This window comes from Myotis brandtii, unplaced genomic scaffold (assembly GCF_000412655.1).
Source record: "Myotis brandtii unplaced genomic scaffold, ASM41265v1 scaffold455, whole genome shotgun sequence".
NCBI lineage: Eukaryota > Metazoa > Chordata > Mammalia > Chiroptera > Vespertilionidae > Myotis > Myotis brandtii.
The window spans coordinates 2,030,419-2,050,009 of NW_005367384.1; the positions used below are offsets into that span (position 1 = coordinate 2,030,419).

Here is a 19,591-nt window from a genome sequence, read left to right on the forward strand (position 1 = left end):
GATCCGCCAGCCTGCCCAGGCATCCCATGTGCAACCCGACCCGGGGTGGCCGGGCGGGGCAGCGTGGCTCCTGTCACCCCAGCTTCCTCATCACAGCTCCCTTGGGGGCCTAAGCCTTTAGTCAGACATCCCCCGAGGGCTCCCTGGATGCCAGAAGGATGTCTGACTGCAAGCTTAGGCCTGATCTCCCGGGGAGTGGGCCTAAGTCGACAGGTGGACATCCCCCAAGGGGTCCTGGACTGCAAATGGGTGCAGGCCGGGCTGAGGTACAACCCCCCACCCCCGAGTGCACAAATTTTTGTGCACCGGGCCTCTAGTGAAAGTACAAGCAGAAAAATTATCAAAGAAAAAAACATCTTGGGGATTAGCTCCCCTGGAGAATTATCTTTTTTTTTTTTTTTTAATACATTTTTTTTTTTATTTCACTGAGGAAGGGAGAGGGAGAGAAACATCAATGAGAGTGAATCATGGATCAGCTGTCTCCTGCACGCCCCACACTGGGGATCGAGCCCACAACCTGGGCATATGCCCAGACTGGGAATCAAACCATGACCTCAACCACTGAGCCACGCCAGCCAGGTGAGAATCATCATCTTTAAAAACTGTAACTAAGCCAAGCTGGTGTGGCTCAGGAGGTCATGGTTCGATTCCTGGTCAGGGCACATGCCCAGGTTGTGGGCTCGATTCCTGGTGGGGGGCATGCAGGAGGCAGCTAATCCATGATTCTCTCTCATCATTGATGTTTCTCTCTCTCTCTTCCTCTTCCTTTCTTCTCTGAAATCAATAAAAATACATTTTAAAAACTGTACCTAATCTAATGATAGGAGACCTGATGGCTATGAATCCAGTTTTTATTTTCCATAATTTTTGTTAGAAATCTTTAATAACTTTTGGATATGATAAAAAAAAAAGTTTAATGATACAAAAAGTGAATACTCCCTTTGATTTTTAAAAATAAAAGTTATTAGATATTTCCTATTATTATAACTTGTGACAAGGTCACCATACTATATACATACCATGCCACTTCCCCTTGTAGACTGTCCCAAATGACCCGGAACCAATTCTCTGTCCTACTGTGATCTGCCCATCAGGAATCTCCCAATCGTCACTTGAATCCCGTCTACCAAGTGTTTTCTTGATAAAAATAGAGCAAAAGTCAATCCAAAGCAAACAAAAAAAAGGGAAAACCTTGTTTCACACTAAGTACATTCTCCCCTGTGTCTGAGTGTGAAAGGGACATTAAACACACACACATACACACACACACACACACACACACACACTCTGGAAGAATTATAGAAGTATGATTCTTATAATACAGAACTTAAATTGAAGAACTAAGTCAGTTCTTCAAGGCTACTAACAGGCAATATAAGTATCTGTGACTAGTTTTGGCTCCAAAGGCCAAATTTTAAATTAATATAGTATGATTACTGTTGATAATTTACCTCCTTACTTTCTTCTAGTCAGTGCTAAATTTCCTCAGATATCTTATCTGATCCAGTCTCTTAAAAAACTGTCAATATATACAATCACTTTGGTAGGGTAAAGAATCCACCTATCCAACATATACTATTACTACACTAATGCTAATATTAAATTGTTAGTTTTTAATATGTATTTATTGTGCAGCAGAAAGTTATTTTTTCAAATAGGAAAGAATATCATTTGGTAAATATTTGAATTTCAGATAAGCCCTTTAACAGCGGTCGCCACTGGTGGTCCATGAGGTCCAAAAGGTTGGCGACCGCTGCTTTAGAACATATATGCATAATAATGCTTCCTAAAATACTAGGCTTACCCATTTTCCTTATTTTAAAAAGAGAACACTACAGTTGACCCTCAAATATGGGGAGCTTAAGGGTGCTGACTCCCAGAGCAGTGGAAAATTGGTGTATAGTGCTCCCTTTGGCAGCACATATACTAAAAAACTGGAACCATACAGAGAAGATTAGAATGCACAAGGATGACATGCAAATTCGTGAAGCGTTCCATATTAAAAAAAGAAAAGAAAATTGGTGTATAACTTTTGATTTCTCTTAAAACTTCACTATAATGGTCTCTTGGTATCTGTTGGGGATTGGTTCCAGGACCAATACTGCTTTCAATCCTTGGTCCAGTGAATCACAGATGCAAAACCTGAGAATATGGAGGGCCAACTGTCTATTTACTGAAAAAAACACACACCAGCATGTAAGTAGATCCATGCAATACAAATTCTTGTTATTCAATGGTCAACTGTATTCTTACTCTTTTGAAACTACCTTTAACTTAATTGCATTAGAGTTGAGAGCATAAATCTGTGTTGTGCAAATGTGCTTTAAGCAAACAATTATCAGCTCTTAATTTTATTTGATTATGGGAATTTTGTGTCACATATGGACATATCATTATATCTAAAGGTGACATTAGATTTGGCTCTGACTTCTATAGAGAACACAGAAAAATAAAGATATCATATACTTTTACCATTCGATTCCTGTCTTCTGAGGATGAAGATGATTTTCTTTCCCGCTGAGGTCCTGGAGATTTCTGTAATGCTTTCACATTAGTGAGTGAGCCAGGTAATGAGGCAGGGGGGGTGGCAGATAAACCTGTAGTTGACCCTAAGTTAGTGAAAGGAAAAATGTATCCATTAAAGGAAGATCAAGTATGTTAATTTATTTATTGGGGGCAGAGGGTGTGGGGAGATTTAGACTTATTTAAAAAATACAGTGCATGTTCAAGTATAGAACTTTTAGAAAGGATAGGCCAAAAAGGGGCCTCATTTGGTAATTAGTACTATAATTTCTTTTAGTTTTCTGGCCAATTTAATAACCCTTGAAACATCTGATTACAGATATACACTTTGCTTATTGGTGCATTTTCTAAGAAGAATCTCTCTAAAATAAGAGATAAATACTAAACAATATTCCCAAGGTTCTTTTTCTTTCACTTAAAAAATCAAAAAAGCAAAATCAATTTAACAGCCTATATAAAAAACAACAACTTTATTTTGTTGCTTCAGCAAACAAATATAAATCAATATAAAAAATATAATATAAAAAAAGATGGAAATCCCCAAATGGAAACATATTCTAATAATGGCCACAATGTTGAAAATATTTGGCTTCTTCATATTAGCCACTACATTGAAAAAAAAAAATCCTACACCACATACTAGACTACTTAAGAGTGAGAGACACTGGTCAGTTTCATCAGTTCCTGAAGGCTTAGTCTAGTAAACAGATATGATTTGTTGCCTGTATACAACAAAGCCAGCGGTTTCTCAAGCCTCTCTGAATAATCCCTGACTGCCTTTATAAGTGAGAGCAAAGTAAGTGATATAGCATCTCAGCCAAGTTACTACAAACGGAAATATTCTATCAGTCAACTGAGTCCACGGGGTGTATTCTTTGAAAGTGGACTCAGTTGGCAGGGTTGCATACTTTCTGATGGGTACTTTTCCAAGTGCTGGCTCAGTGGCAATAATTCTAAGTTCATGTACAGTACCTTGTTCAGAGTAGTTCAGGACAATGACTCCTAGTAGGGCCTGAGTACAGTTAAGTAGGACTGAGATATCAAAAAATATTTGCACATACAGAACAAAAAGACTTCAAGAGAATTTTAAAAAAATACTACTATTCTTTGGAAAGGGGCAGTCACTATCTTCCAAACAGGGATACCAATGGCAACATTTAAATCTGTGTAGAAATTTTATCATTATTACATCACAGGTTACCATGTGAAATTTCCATAATCTCATCTGTAAATTTCTAAAAGAAAATGGAATGTCTATTAACTAGAGCACAATCGATTTTCTACCTTCTATTGATAATTTTCAACATCATAAAGCCTTAACTGTTTGCCCAGGCCTCCCAGTTCTGATCTACTTAGTACTGTACAGATATTATTAAATTACGCCACTTGGTCCTGTATGACTTCCAGCCCATTCTATGGATTTTCTGAGAAACAGCTGGACTGAGAGCAAAAATCTGAAACACCACCACTATGTTCAGAATAACTGGCAGACACTAGCAAAAGCCAGTAAATTCTTTAAAACTATTTATAGCAAACTCCTGCCTCAATTTTGACTTTATTTTAAAAAATCAGTTTAACTACTAATTAAAGTTATGGCAAAATAAAATAGGAGATTGAAATTATACTGCTTTTTTCTCAGATTAAGGCATAGCTGAAACTATCAATCCTCAAATTTCCTGAAGTATGCCAAAATATCCCAAATACATTGAAAGTATTTTCAAAGCTCCCTACCTCTGATATAATATAAAATATACATGTCCTACATTTAAAAAAGGACACTGCTGATAATACAGAAAAAATAAAGGCAAAAGTCTATTAAAATCTCATAATAGGGATTTCCATTTCCATTTTTACTTTTTTAGAAACCAAAAAAATTGAAAACAAGTATTAACAGGCATCAAGGTGACCACGTAAATAGATTAAAATAAAAGGAATTCAAGTAGGACACCCCCTCCCATGTTATTTATTGCCACCCACTGAGTTTAAGAAGTTACCAAGACCAAAAAGTAATGCAACAAAAAACATGATGGAAATCTAAGACTTTTCTTGCTTTTAAAATTTATGACAGAAAGCTTGTGGTAGTGAGTATGTGTGACAAGCACATTCAGAGCATTCCAGCCAGGCCAAGCAGAAATTTAGTACTGAAAACTCTCACACTTACAAACACACGCTGTGAAGGTGAGGCACAAACAGTAGCTGTAGTTTATATTTAGTTTGCTTTGGGTGAAAACAAGAAAGAAGAGCCCAACTACCTCTGAACACTGGGCCAGGCTCAAAATCAAACACTATTTCACTGGGGACAGAATGTAGGAGGGGACTGGGAGTCCGGGATTGGTATTTCCGAAGACAGCGCATCAGCTGGTTCAAAGGGGCTGTTAGAAGAGAAAGAGAGGGGCAGGCAAACACAGGAAGACAGACACACAGAAGAAATGAAAGAAGTCATGGGGAATAAATAAGATGAGTCGAAGCCTGCTTCACAAAATAATTCTGGATGTTTAAAACACTGTTTTCAAAATCCCAATGATTTTTTAAAAAATGACTCATAAGAAAGGACAAGAGATGCCACTTCATTTTAGATACTAAGCAGGCAGTTTTTAAGACTAAGTTAACTTTGTGATGCTAAAATGATGGCAACATTTAAATGCTGGATGTATTGGGCAAAATTTTCAAAAGCCACAGCTACTAAGACATATGAAAGTCAAACTGGCAGCAACATTAATTGGAGGGCTCATGGAATAACAAACAGAAAAAACACTTTTGTAACTATATACTATAGTAAATATGAAGTCTAGAGTATTTAATGCAGGGTTATTACTTTGGTAGCTTCACAGGTACACAGAAACACAACAAAAGATGGTTTATACAATGTTCAATATAAAATATCTTTGAGACTGGGCTTAGACATTTTGAAGACAAAGCAGGTCACAGTGAAGAGACCAACTCTAACCAAGGTAAGTAGTATTGCAGGCCTTCCTTATTAGATAGAAGACAGCTGAAAAAGTAAATATGGAGAATCATCTAGAAGAAAACTTTAAGACAGTTTCAAATACCATCTCTTGGAAAAACATTATGTGGGGGTAAATTCTTATTTAAATTATGCAATTTTTAAGAATTTTCTTATGCAATGTTTTCTTATGCCCCCTATTTTTACTGGGTGCTAGAGTGAAAAGTCAGATAAAAATTCTGTAAGAAATCTCAATTTAATTTCTCATTTGCTTATTTTATTTACCGGACAAAAAAGGGGCAACTGGGCTTCTTTATTAGGGATCCATTATGTAAGATGTACATTTCAAACCCTTTTAGAAGACTGAGGGAAATAGTTGACAATATCTATCAAATTGAGAAGTTGTAACAGGCAATCCAAGGGATTCTCCAAGAATGATTTTAAAAAATCATGTTTTAATTGATTCTAAGCTTAATATTTAAATATTGGTGGAGGTTTCCAAAATAAATTTTGCATCTCCAGCTTTGGAGAGGGTTTGGAATCAATAAAGTGGGTAAAATAACTAAGAATCTCTCCTTGACAACCTTTTAAAATCATAGGTAGTACATTTAAGAACCCTTTTAATGTCTTCTTTTTCTCTATTCATGTTATAAATTAGTTAAAATTTTAATAGAGATAAATACTAAAGGAAACAAAAAAAAATTGGGTTTTCTCTACACATTTTTCTCTGTGTCTGTGTTTCATGAAAGAAGCAAATATAAAGGAGACAAGCAGCAAAGCAGTTGCATTTTTCCTTGAGTTTTTAAAAACTGAAATCACCACTTACCTCCATCACTACGAAACCCTTGGTCTCTAATCAAGTCCTACAAATAAATAGTAATGTATATTTTATTCAAAGCATGTGGTAAGAAAGTAATAACAACACTGAATTTTCTACTAAGCATAAACAGAAAGGTTAATTTAAAATAACTCTCATAATTACTTCACAAAACAGAAAAAATATGAAATTAGCTAGTGAAAATGATAAAATCAAAATTTGAAGCAACCTAATCCTATACTGACGGGATTATTAGTCCTGATTAAATGTTGAAATCCATTTCAGGCCATTCAAAACCAATGGCTGCATCAATTCTTATAAAAATTCTACTGGCACATATTAAGAGCCATAAAATGTTCATACCCTTTGATCCTGTAATTCCACTTCTGGGAATTTTTCCTAAGGAAATAATTCAGAAGAAAAAAATGATATGCACAAAGATGTTTAGTGCAGCATTATTCACCATACTAAAAAATCAGAAATAATTATTTCCCTCTTCTAGGCTGATTGACATATTGGCTAAGTAAATTATGGTGTATAAATTTAATGAGTATTATGCAGCTACTAAAATAATTATAAAGATTGAATCATGAAATGTTTACAATATAATAAAAAACAGAATAAAAAATGTACCCTGATTACAGTAATAAAAATATGATGTGTAAAGACACACTAGACGGACAAAAACAAAAATGACTCAAACAAGAGTTTTGTTAAAATCTGTCATTAAGATGTAGCTTTTTTACAACAGACAATGTTGGGGGTGAGGGGAAGAGTCTTCTGCCAACACAATGCAATTTGGATATTAATAAGCAGAACTTAGATTAATGTGTTTGCCCAATATAACTTAAACGTGAGGAATTGAATGGTCCCAAATGTCTCTAAATAGGCTTAGAGGCTCTTTGCAAACAGGCAGCTTTTTGTTTATGGGCAAAAACAAAGAGTAAATTCTTTACGAAAGTATTTCTATCATGTTCAATGTATCCTATAAAGCCTTCAACATTTTCTATAGAATTATCAACAAATACTCATAGATCTGCAAACAAGGTGCTAGGTGTTGTGTGGCTACCAATAAATATAAAATCCTGGGGGGGTCTCACTAACTTTCTATGTAAAGGTACTTTCATACTTTTGCATATACTATTTCCTTAACAAATGCCCTTTCTTCCTAAAACCCCAACTAGTATATTTAATGAACTCCTACTCTTTCATCTTTTACAACCTGGCTTAAATGTTGTTCATATCTGCCAAATATTCCTAGATCCAACCAGGTAGAGTTTATTACCCTCTTCAATAAACTATCGTTATATATTTTTTTGTGATTATTTATTTTTACATGATTCATACATTAGATTATGACTTTGTTGAGGGCAAAGAATGTGTGCTAATTCATCCTTAATTCCGAATTCTGACACAGTGTCTATCCCAGAGTCAGTATTAAGTCTTGTTTACTGGAAAAATAAATGGTAAATAACAACTGAAACTGAGTGAAATGATTGACACTGAACGAAAATGCTAAAGGGTTTACATTTCATCTTGCAATCAATGGGAAGTCAATGACAGTTTTGGAACAAGGGAAGAGATAATGATAAAGGTGTTGTAAAAAATTAATATGGTGGTAGCATAAAGAATGGAATGGAGAGAAAGAAATCAATGGCAGGAAATCCATTTCGGAGAGTAATGTAGTAAAGTAAGCAGTTCAAATGAAATATAAATATGGGTCCAAATGGTGGTGGCAATAAGAACAAATCTTGGATGCATATCAAAAGGAAAAGGTAATAGATTATGACTATTTAATTATAGGGGAGGATGAAAATGCAAGATATAAGGATGACACTCCAAATTCTCAAGCCTAAGAGAACAGAATAGTGGTGACAATAAGAGATAAAGCAAAATAGCTTAAACCAGCGATTTTCAACCAGTGTGTCGCAAGAATTTTAAAAATATGCTATACCTGCCCTAGCTGGTATTGGCTCAGTGAATAGAGCGTCAGCCTGCGCACTGAAGGGTCTCGTGTTCGATTCTCGTCAAGGGCACACGCCTGGGTTGTGCGTTGAATCCCCAGTAGGGGGCATGCAGGAGGCAGCCAATTAATGATTCTCTCTCATCATTGATGTTTCTATCTCTCTCTCCCCCAAATCAATTATAATAAATAAATAAAATAAAACATGCTACAAATGATTAATCAGAAATACTGACCTCTTTCCCTTAGATCAGTGGTTCTCAACCTTCCTAATGCCGCAACCCTTTAACACAGTTCCTCATGTTGTGGTAACTCCAAACCATAAAATTATTTTCGTTGCTACTTCATAACTGTAATTTTGCTAGTTATGAATCATAATGTAAATATCTGATATGCAGGATGTATTTCATTGTTACAAATTGAACATAATTAAAGCATAGTGATTAATCACAAAAACAGTATGTGATTATATATGTGTTTTCCGATGGTCTTAGGCGACCCCTGTGAAAGGGTGGTTCGACCCCCAAAGGAGTCGCGACTCACAGGTTGAGAACCACTGCCTTAGACTGTCAAACGAAAAAGATGACAACAGCAACACAATAGCCATCTGGTATGAATGAATCAAAATTATACCTATATTTTTGTCAGATCAGCAAAAAAATGTATTTTTTTTGGCGTGCCATAGATTTTTAGTAATTAGCTTATGAGTATCATGAGGTGGAAAAGATTGAAAATCGCTGGTCTAAAGAATGTTTGTTTTGAAAGTAAAGATGAAGGTTACAATTTTGAGTTTCTGAGAACAGACATAACCTAGAAATAAGATTTGTTTTCTTATTTCATTATCTGTTTATTCCCATATTCCCTTCTCCTACATCTTTTTTCCTTTGTATTCAAATCTAACTAGATCGAGGAAAACCTTATTGAGAAAATTAGTATTGGGAAAAGGTCACTTAAAATGAATCCAATAAAAATACAGAAAAAAATTCACAGTAAAAAGTGAGAAGAAAGTCTGATTTGGGAATTTTTCTTTAAAAATAAAATTAAAATTTATAATAAGGTTTATTTCTTTTACATTAAGTTATAATTTCAAAAATATGCTAATTCTTAGAATAAATACAGAAAGAATAAAGTTTTTATTGGTCATAATATCAAACTTATATGATAGCACAAGTTGAAATTCTTAATTTCAAGTTCATCTTTTACACCACAATAATAGTCATTTTAATAAAACTTTTAGCCTGGTCAGTGTGGGTCAGTGGTTGAGTGTTGACCTATGAACCAGGAGGTCTCAGTTAGATTCCCCATCAGGACACATGCCCGGATTTCAGCCTCAATCACCAGTAGGGGGTGTGCAGGAGGCAGCCGATAGATGATTCTTTCATCACTGATGTTTCTATCTCTCTCTCCTCCTTTCCTCTCTGAAATCAATAAAAAATATATTTAAAAATAATTTTAGGGGACTCTACCCTTCAAAGGCCTCTTTCTTTTTTTAATTTAAATTCTTTATTGTTTAAAGTATTACACAAGTCTCCTTTTCCCCCCATTGACCTCTCCCAGGCTGCTACCAGCCCCCAGCACATACCCTCACCCCCCTACTGTCTTGTGTTCATTGGTTATGCTCATATGCATGCATACAAGTCCTTTGGTTGATCTTTTACCCACCCCTACCCCCATCATCTTCTATCCCCTCACCCTACAAGGGCCTCTTTCAATCCTTTGATATTTAATATGTGTATTTTTTATTGATTTCAGAGAGAAAGAAGAGGGAAAGATAGAAACGTCAATGATGAGAGAGAATCACTGATCAGCTGCCTCCTGCACGCCCCCTACTGGGGATTGAGCCTGAACCCAAGCATGTGCCTTGACTAGAATCGAACCTGGAACCCTTCAAGTCCACAGGCCGACGCTCTAGCCACTGAGCCAAACCAGATAGGGCAATCCTTTGATATTGAAATAATTTTCATTTGAAGAGCCTATTATATTGTCATCCTTATGAATTTTGTGTTTTCTGTTATTACCCAGACTGACTTAATTCTATGTATTTGTCAATAGCTTTATATGATTTGAGTAGTTCTCCAGTCACTTTTTACAGTGTTCATAAAATCCTTAAAATCTTTTTTTTTGTGTGTGCCAGATTTGAAATAAGTTTGCATTATGTTTTCATTGAAATGTTGGATATTAATGTAAAGGGGTTGGGACGCAGGCTGATATTAAATGACAAGGGATGTTTGAGTGGAAACTAATATGTTTTCCTGTTAAGACAATTTTTGCTTCTCTATTCCACCTTGTAATTATGAGGACTCACATAAGGAATGCCTGTATAAAGAGAACAACCTGACTTCTAACACATATAACCACCTCATTAACTCCAGGACCCTGCTTACACAGTTTCAATTTCCTTTTTAAATATATATAATTACTTTCCAAAGCAAAAAACAAAACAAAACACCTTGTGGATTTTGTTTTGTTATTGATTACAGACAGAGATTAAGGATAATCTATCCTCTTTATTCTAAAGCACAAGTTCTGAAGAACATAATATCTAATTCCAAGATTATTCCAAGGGTCCCAGCCCAACACAGCTCAGACGGCAAGGGCACTTTTATCCTCTTCTGTGTAACTCAGTTATTGGGATGACCAATTAAATGAACCAGTCCTGTTGGACTGATCCTGTGTGCTTCATCTTTTTTCTCTCCTCTTCCTCTCTTTGTCTATATCAGGGACTGGCAAAATATAATGAACTGGCCACCTATTCTTATAAATAAAATTTTAGTGGAATACAGCCACACCTATTTGTTTATAATGCATTGTCTATGGCTGCTTTCACACTACAATGGCAGAGTTCAATAGCTGTCATTAAAAATCACATGGCCCACAGCCTAAAATATTTACTATCTGGCCCTTTAAGGAAAAGTTTGTTGACCTCCTGATCTATATTATAGGGAATTCCCTCTGCCTTATTTCCTAATTCTTTTACTGAAACAAATATTTTTTGATGATTTATTATGTATTTAGTTCTAAGATAGGTGCCAAAGGAGCTATATTAGGAATGGTTTCTGCTATCCAGAAGTTAAGGTCTAATTGAAGAATTGACACTAATGTACATAATTAAATTACAGTGTGCAAGATAAACTAGGAAAGTAAAAATGTCAAGAGTGACCAGCCAGAAGGTGGTCAAAATAACTGAAGAGGTGAGGTTACAATATATGATGATGAAACCAGAGAAGATGCATTTTAAACAATGAATGATTAAAACTTAATGACAAACTTTACATTAAAAAAATATACCCAAATCAAGATGTGTATAGAAACAGAATACAATGGTATACTCAATAAAGTAAAAAAGATAAGGTAGCTTTACATGTAAAATACATAAACCAATGATTAGTCCTTAGGGTTATTTAACACAAAGTTATAGAAATTTAGGTAAAGATTTCAAATTGATTTAATGAAAAAACCTACAACTGTATTCTTATTTTTTCTTTATCATAAAATGGCCAAGTGGATTATCTGTTAAATAAATGAAAATAGGACTGGTGGTGTCTTAAGGGGGAAAAAATCAGAATAAGCCTGTAACTTGGTACCAGTTAAGCATTTAATGCCATCAGAGAAGATGGCAAGGCTTTTCTGATCTATATTTCATAAAAGTCTATCACTTATAACTGTGATTAATGAAAGATGATACTTATTTCTGATTTATATTAGAACTGTAGCAGAAAAATAAACACACTTGAATTTTTTAGTTCTAACAATGCTGGATACTTACATCAATATTGACAGGTTCTATTGTGTTTATATGCACATTTGGAGCCGATGAGGACCGATCTCGTTGTCCAAACTGATTTCGATGATCTTCATCTGCTGGTCGGAAAGGCTGTGGAATTGGAATGGATTTTGAAGGAGACGGACTGGTGAGCATTTGGGGCCTGAAAAATCAAGTCATTTGAAGATAAGATTCAGAGCAACTTTATAGAGATAATAACATTAAAAAATGGATAATATAAAGATTTCCTTGTTTTCATATTCTCAAATAAAATTGTTAAAATAAAGCATTAATAACCCAGCAGAAATGGGTTTTAAAAGTATTAGTTTAAAAAACTAATATGCCTTCAACTATTACCTGCAGGGACTATCAATGATAACATTGATTCTTAGCTAGAAAACTCCAGGGAAACCTACAAATGGCTAGAAATGACCTATGGTTAATCAGCTGAAGAAACTCGTCTTTTAAAGTTACACAAGAATGCTCTAGGTCAGGGGCGGGGAACGTCTGGCCCTGCCAAGACGTTAATTAAATGCTTGACCAAATATAGCAGGTTAATTTTTAGGTTGATAATTTTGTATGGCCCGGGAATGATGTTATAAATATCCAAATGGCCCCTGGCAGAAAAAAGGTTCCCCACCCCTGCTCTAGGTAGAGACTGAGCAATCAAAATCTGCCTTTTTTTTTTTTACCTTTTCCATTCCTTGATAGTTGAAGTTACTAAAATGACATTTTTATGGAAAGTATTAGGCAATTATAAGTATTTTGAGAATATGCATGTGTATTTCAGGACCTGAAAGATATACCTGTTACTCTATCCAAGAGGTGAATAAAAATCCTGAACAACAGTAAATGATCATTTCCAAACTCAAAAGCTGATCCTGATCCTTATAGTATCAGTCTCCTATGTTTTGGAATATTTACTAGTACTATGCCCAAGAACTGACACAAGAGACATGTAAGAATCATATACATTATGCACTAAAGCAAATATTTGTAAAAATATCTTTTTGATGAAGCCATGAAAATAGGTTACAGAGAGGTCTATATTTTGTTACTGCAGATAAAAAAGTCTCTCTCATCACTGTCCCCAAAGTAAATCACAGAGCACACTAAAGATTTGTCAGACTGTAAATAGCTGTGAGGAGTCTATGCCCCTCAGAAAGATATCCAAGGGAGCTGGGAAATGAGGATCGGTTGAAAAATAAGATGAGCTCCATCAGGACCAATGAATGACTCAGTGCTAACAGCCTCTCTTCAGATTGGTTATCATTCTACCTCATCTTATGCAAACTCTAATTAATCAGTATTATTTAGTGGTTAAGACATAGCCAGAAAGACAATGTTGTGAAGATAAAAAGATATTTTGTGAGGGGAGAGGGTTTAAAGAGGAACAGGAAGAAAAGACGTACAGTAGAAAAGAAATAAAGGTTTGAAGAAGCAAAGAAGCCAAACAGTGACAAAAACCTTAAGAACAGAGCATGTTAACAGAATCTAAATCATACCAGTTTATAGTTTACTTCTCTGAAGCACATTATTAAGGGTACGGAAAGAAATATGCACTTTGTCTATTCATATTAACTAAATGAATCCAAATAATAATAAAATGCTAGGTAGTTTAAAAAAATTGGTATTAGCCTAATGAAAATTATAGGTAAAGACTGATAAAATTGGCATTTAGGAAAATTAGCATGCTCCACTGGCCTCTTTATTCTGTTAAGAAATTTTTAGTTTGTGACAGAGCTGTCTTTACTTTTGCTTTAGGCAGCCAAATGTATACCCTATGCTAAAAGATTTTGGGAGCAGGTAAAAGAATGTAAAAATGACAATATTAGTTATTTTTTTAAGTTTGGGAAAGTGCAGATTTTTATAAAGCTATTTTATATAGGCTAATTTGAAATCTCAAGGCAATAGCATACTTTAAGTTAGGACTTGAAGACAGAAAAAGCCCGAATTAACTACAAGATAGTCTAATTAATATAACTGATTTGATGACACCAATAAGTGACAGCAACTCATTCTTGAAACTTAGTGAATTAAGACAGCAATATGTAGCATACATAAAATTAGAAATATGTATGCAAAGGACATTAGTCCAGAAGTAAGAAAAACAAACCCTGGATTTAATCTGATAAGTTTTACTATGATATCTAAAGAAAAAATGGATATACTAGACAAAAAGGATATCTACTTATTACATAAAGCCAGGAAGAATATAATTTTCCAGCTGGTATTTAACACCACCCAGGGAATGATATGCGCTGTTCCACAAAGTTAATTTATCAAGCCTTGAAGGCAAGTATATTATAATTTAGAAGAACACTTCAAGTTATTATATCTTGATATCATGAACATCTGAACCTTGTCCTAATTCCAACCTTAACAAAAACAATCTTTTGATTATAATTTGGTTTCACATAAATATCTTTCAAAGTGTTTTCTGATTCTGGTTAATGTAAACCAGTATATCCCTCTCTCTCATCATTTCTGGGAATTGATAAAATTGAATTTCCATGCTAGCAATTCTTTACTAAAACCAAGGCAATTTATACCATGTAAAGTATGTTGGCAGTCAGCAAACTGGCTTTCACTTCATGATATGTCTACCTCTTTAAAGTAGTACCAAATAAAAAATAAAATTTTTTTTACCTTTAACACCCTTCAGTAAATTACCAGTTAGTTTAGGTCTCATTTTTAATCTTGAATATTAAAAATTCTGAGGCAAAGTGACTACCTCTGTTCAGCGATATGCAACTTTTAAAATGCTGCCTTTTCAATAATGTATACATTCCAAAGAAATTTTTAAAAGTAGAAAAGTGGGTGCCTCTAATTTCTTATCCAAACTGGGCAATGTATCACTTCTCCAATATGTCTTGGTTACATCTACTTTTATATGTGTTTCATGACCATCATGATTGTTACCAGACTATTAACAAAATGCAAAGAAATTCTGATATAGAACAGAATTGGCATCTGCCTTTTCAGACTATCCCTATACACTTGTAACAGAAAAGCATCAGGAAAACAAAAGTTTAAACATCTTCCCCATAATTTTCTCAAGACCAGAATCTACTTCAGATTACTATGAATGAAGTACCTATGGCATAGGCAAATGGTTTCTTAATTTAAAACTAGCATTCCCATCACTGGTAAGCAAATGTACTCATCATTACCATTAATAACTTTCAGAGAGGCCAAACTAATTTCATTATGATATTCTGTAACTCTGCTCACAGAACTGGGACTTGACATTAGAAAGGCATCACAGTCTATAGAATCTGTCAGGAGCAAATGTCACAGTTAAAGGATTAATTAAAAATCAAAACAATAATATTTTGGTTTGCTCTCCTAAAAATATACAGCTGCATACAAATGATAGAAACAGCAGGTGTAAGATGACTCCACCAAAGGGGGTAACTGTTACAACCTGTCAAAAGAACATAGTGGTTGCATCTTCTATGTTGTCCAAAATAAGTAAATACACCCACTCCTTAAAGAAGTTTTTTTGCTAAAATTTCTAGCCTATTACATCTCCAGAAAGGTTGGCTTCATAAAAATTATAGGCCTATTTTGAGTGTCAACTTATTATTATTATTATTTTTTAAATATCTCTGGGGCCCTGGCTGGTTTGGCTCAGTGGATGGAGCGTCGGCCTGGGGACTGAAGGGTCCCAGGTTCGATTCCGGTCAAGGGCATGTACCTTGGTTGCGGGCACATCCCCAGTGGGGGGTGTGCAGGAGGCAGCTGATTGATGCTTCTCTCTCATCAATGTTTCTAACTCTCTATCCCTCTCCCTTCCTCTCTGTAAAAAATCAATAAAATATATTTAAAAAAAAATCTCTGGGTAGAAGAAATGGCATTACATTGTGAAAAGTGAGAAGAAGTAGAGTTAAAACTGACAATAAATATTTCTGATCTTAATTAATTATCTCTAGAATAGTCTAGAACAGAATGCTGTGTGCAGACTTATTTTTAACTGTATGCTTCCAGATATAGTATAATTTATACTTCCTCAAATCCCATAGGGAAAGAGTAAACAGACCTGTGTAAGAAATGCTTCAAAGCAAACCGGCATCTTCTAAACTCATCATCATCTCTTTTTTTTCCTACTACGAAACTTGAATATGTGGATGACTATGTACGTCTTTATCATCCACAACTAATTAATACTATTAATTTTTTCTTTTACATATTATGAATATTCATTCCTTCTGTATGCTGCTACTACTTCAGTTCAAGTCTTCATTGCTTCTCACTGTTTTCACAACCAGCATCCTAGTTGGCCTTCTTTACAATAGACATTTCTCTATCAATCTATCTGTATATCACTGTTAAGTGATTCTTTCTTTAAAACCATTTTCATCATGTTAGTCCTCTGCTCAAAACACTTTAGTTCTTTTTTTCCTTCTTATGTGTAGTGTAAATTCAAGACTCTCTAATCTAGTTTTACACATACTTCTTCTCCACTTAGATTAGGCTCTCTTCACTATCTCCTAAACATGCCATTGCTATTCCCTTTATTTATGCTATTTCTAACTGCCCCCCGCTTCCTGCCTCCCAATCACCAGGCTTTTATTCCCCAGGCTAATTCAGACTTTTAGAATTCTTCAAGGTCCAATTTAAATCCCACTTTCTTCATTACATTATCTTGACTACTCTCTCTCACTATCCTTTTCTCCTGTAAACATGGTAATATTTGACCTTATCACATAGTTTTAAATACTGTGTCATAAACTATAGATTTTAATTATATATTATTTTTATTGTTTGCCACTGTCTCTTATGTTAATGCTAGAATTCTAAATGGAAGTCTTGTACTTTTATATCTGATATTACCCAATAAAGTGATGAGCACAAGGCAGGGACTCTAAATCCCATGTATCTACACCAAATGCATATTAAATACCTAACTGGTGTAATAAAATAAGTTTATTACAATCCAGATGTTGAAAAAGTTTATAGTAAACCAAAGATCCAAAAGAAACCAGCTCAAATAGCATGCCACTGAACAGCAGGAGTCAAATCATACCCAAAAGAATCAGAGGAGTATGTGGAAGGGGATGATCCAGATGTAAGGGTAGTCTCTGCAAAGGAGGCCTCCTCCTGTGGTATTGGGTGGTGTTCAAAAAACTTGGAGACAAACAGCAAACTGTGAGGCAAAAACAAAAACAAAACAAAACAAACCTAACTTGTGCAAAACCCAGAAGCTTCATATAACAGAATACATTATAGAGTTAACAGAAATATCGGAGATCAAATTCCATTTTTAGAAATGGTTGTTAAATTAAATTAGTTGTGCTTTTGGCTTATTTTTAAAAATTAAATTGCATTTTCAAAGGCAAGCTCAGAATCTAAAACTAATTGTTTTATATAGCAAATTTCTACATATCAGAAGGGAAAAATCATGCTTAATGTTAAGGAATTAGAAGAAAATGTAACTATTGCAAAGTCAGATTACATCATTATAATATACTTTAAAATACAGAGTTGAATTCTATTTGCTCAAGTGATCATGAAAAGTAGTAACACATTAACAGTAGCAGCAACTACAACACACAAAAAGATTAAAAGAGACTTAGTCTAATTTGTTAGAGAAACTCTAGCATAAAAAGCAAATAAAAATTTTAGAAAAAGATACACTAGGTACAAAGATTTTACATCTCACTTTTAAATAAATTGGGGGTGCAGGTGGGGTTAAAGGAGGTAGAGATATAGAGATAGGAAGAGAGAGAGAGAAACAGAATTTACAAAATAGCTGACAGAATCAGATTCTTTGATCTGTGGTCCAAAAATATAATGGTTAACTTAATTGAAACAACAACTGCTCTCCTCCCCAAAACTATCTATAAGTGATTTCTATGAGTAAGGGATCTTTATTAATTGAAAGAGAATATAAAACATAAATGAAATGTGTAGCTGAATCAGAAGTACAATTTTGGAGTAAAATACAGGCTATACTACATACTACTCTCCAGATACACTTTAAAAAAATTCCCTGTAACAACTCTACTGGACAAAAAATTCCCACAGACTCTAAGACATACTAGTTTCACATTCAGAAAAGTTAAATGTAAAATGGTAGATAGAAATCTTTTTTGATTACTTACTCAAGTTGGTCATAATTAACACACATCAGTGGAACCTCTGTACTACAACGCTGGTGAAATTTATAACCACATGTTTGACAGCGGAAACCCTGGAAAAGCAGCTTTCGACAAAAGTCACAAAATGCTAAGGTGAAAAAAGTTTTCCGTACCTGCAGAGTAAAACATCATAAAGGATTTCAAAACTTGCAAGCATCTTTTTAGGAATCAACTTATTTACTCTCTTGTTTAAAATAGTAAATAAACCTTTTACATATTTATAGTATGAGAACTGCCTTACACACTAATATACTCAAATGAAAACCAGTGGCTTCAACATAGTAGATAGACTAATATGTATTATCTCCCACCCAATATCCAATTAAAAAAATCAGAAGTCTTGATGGGAAATGAATAAAAAATTCAAAACTAATTTCAATCTTGACTACATAAAAATAAAAGTAGAGATCAGATAAGAAGAGGGACTAGAACTTAAAGATAAGGGTACAATTTAATATTTGTACAAAGAAAGAAGTTACAAGATGCTCACTAGTGTTACTATTTAAAACCACAAAGGTATCCAACAGAGGAGCCACAACCCCCCCCCCCCAAAAAAACCGCAATGGGAGGAGGGAAAATGTAAAAACATTTATAATTATAAAAGACAAAGCTATTTGTAATTTTATGAAAATCAAAACAACCCTGCCTAAACTTACTAACTAGGATAAGAAACAGGAAAATCACCTAAAAGACAGTAAGAACAACTTAACAAGTCATCATTTTGTTAGAGGATTAGAACACCTAAATGCATTTGTGAACACTCCTCTGTGAAACTTAAAAGACAACATGTAAAAACTCCACATCAGAGGCAAATGCTCTCCAACAACGATTTTCAACGTTTTTCATCTCATGGCACACATAAACTAATTACTAAAATTCTGCGGCACAACAAAATATATATTTTTGCCATTTTGACAAAAAATGGGTATAATTCTGATTAATTCACACTGGATTGCTATTGTTGTGTTGGCTGTTGTCATTTTTTTTATTTGATAATCTAAGGGAAAAGAGGTCAGTGCCTCTGACTAAACAGTCAGGTATTGCATGTTTCAAAAGTTTTTGCAGCCCACGAGTGTGCCTCTTGTGGCACACCAACACCAGCACACCTCCTGTGGCGCCTCTGAATGAAAATAGATCATCTATCACACCTGGGTCACATAAACAGAACTATGCTAGGGAGGCTCTCTCTTTTTTGGTTGTTTTAGGGATGCTCTACCTTGATAACTACCAAAGCTAGAAACTGCTTGAAAAGTATTAATTTGTGTAAATAATAAGCAGAAAACATAAGAAGGTTAAACAAATACCAAAATGTTAACAATGTCTATTTCAAAGTGGTGAGAGCATGGGTGACTTCTATTTTGTCCTGTTTTTTGCTGCATATTCTCAATTCATCTTAGTTTTTCAGACAGTTTTAATCAAAAACTAAAGTAAAAAATAT

At 34.6% G+C, this 19,591-nt stretch overlaps 1 protein-coding gene across 5 annotated transcripts in view; it reads right to left on the bottom strand.

Moving 5' to 3' along the window:
• BRAF (B-Raf proto-oncogene, serine/threonine kinase) overlaps positions 1-19,591 on the bottom strand; it is a 93,591-nt gene that overhangs the window by 44,228 nt on the left and 29,772 nt on the right. For 2 of the 5 annotated variants that reach the window (XM_014546737.1, XM_014546738.1), the window contains exons 5-10: positions 18,118-18,266; positions 17,040-17,159; positions 12,014-12,173; positions 6,294-6,330; positions 2,473-2,609; positions 1,020-1,137 (exon numbers count right to left, since the gene is read on the bottom strand). In XM_014546737.1, the coding sequence (XP_014402223.1) occupies positions 1,020-1,137; positions 2,473-2,609; positions 6,294-6,330; positions 12,014-12,173; positions 17,040-17,159; positions 18,118-18,266 (721 nt within the window). Of the gene's footprint in view, positions 1-1,019; positions 1,138-2,472; positions 2,610-4,775; positions 4,896-6,293; positions 6,331-6,647; positions 6,684-12,013; positions 12,174-17,039; positions 17,160-18,117; positions 18,267-19,591 lie in introns of all 5 variants that reach the window. The other 3 variants (XM_014546734.1, XM_014546735.1, XM_014546736.1) reach the window with 3 other exon arrangements.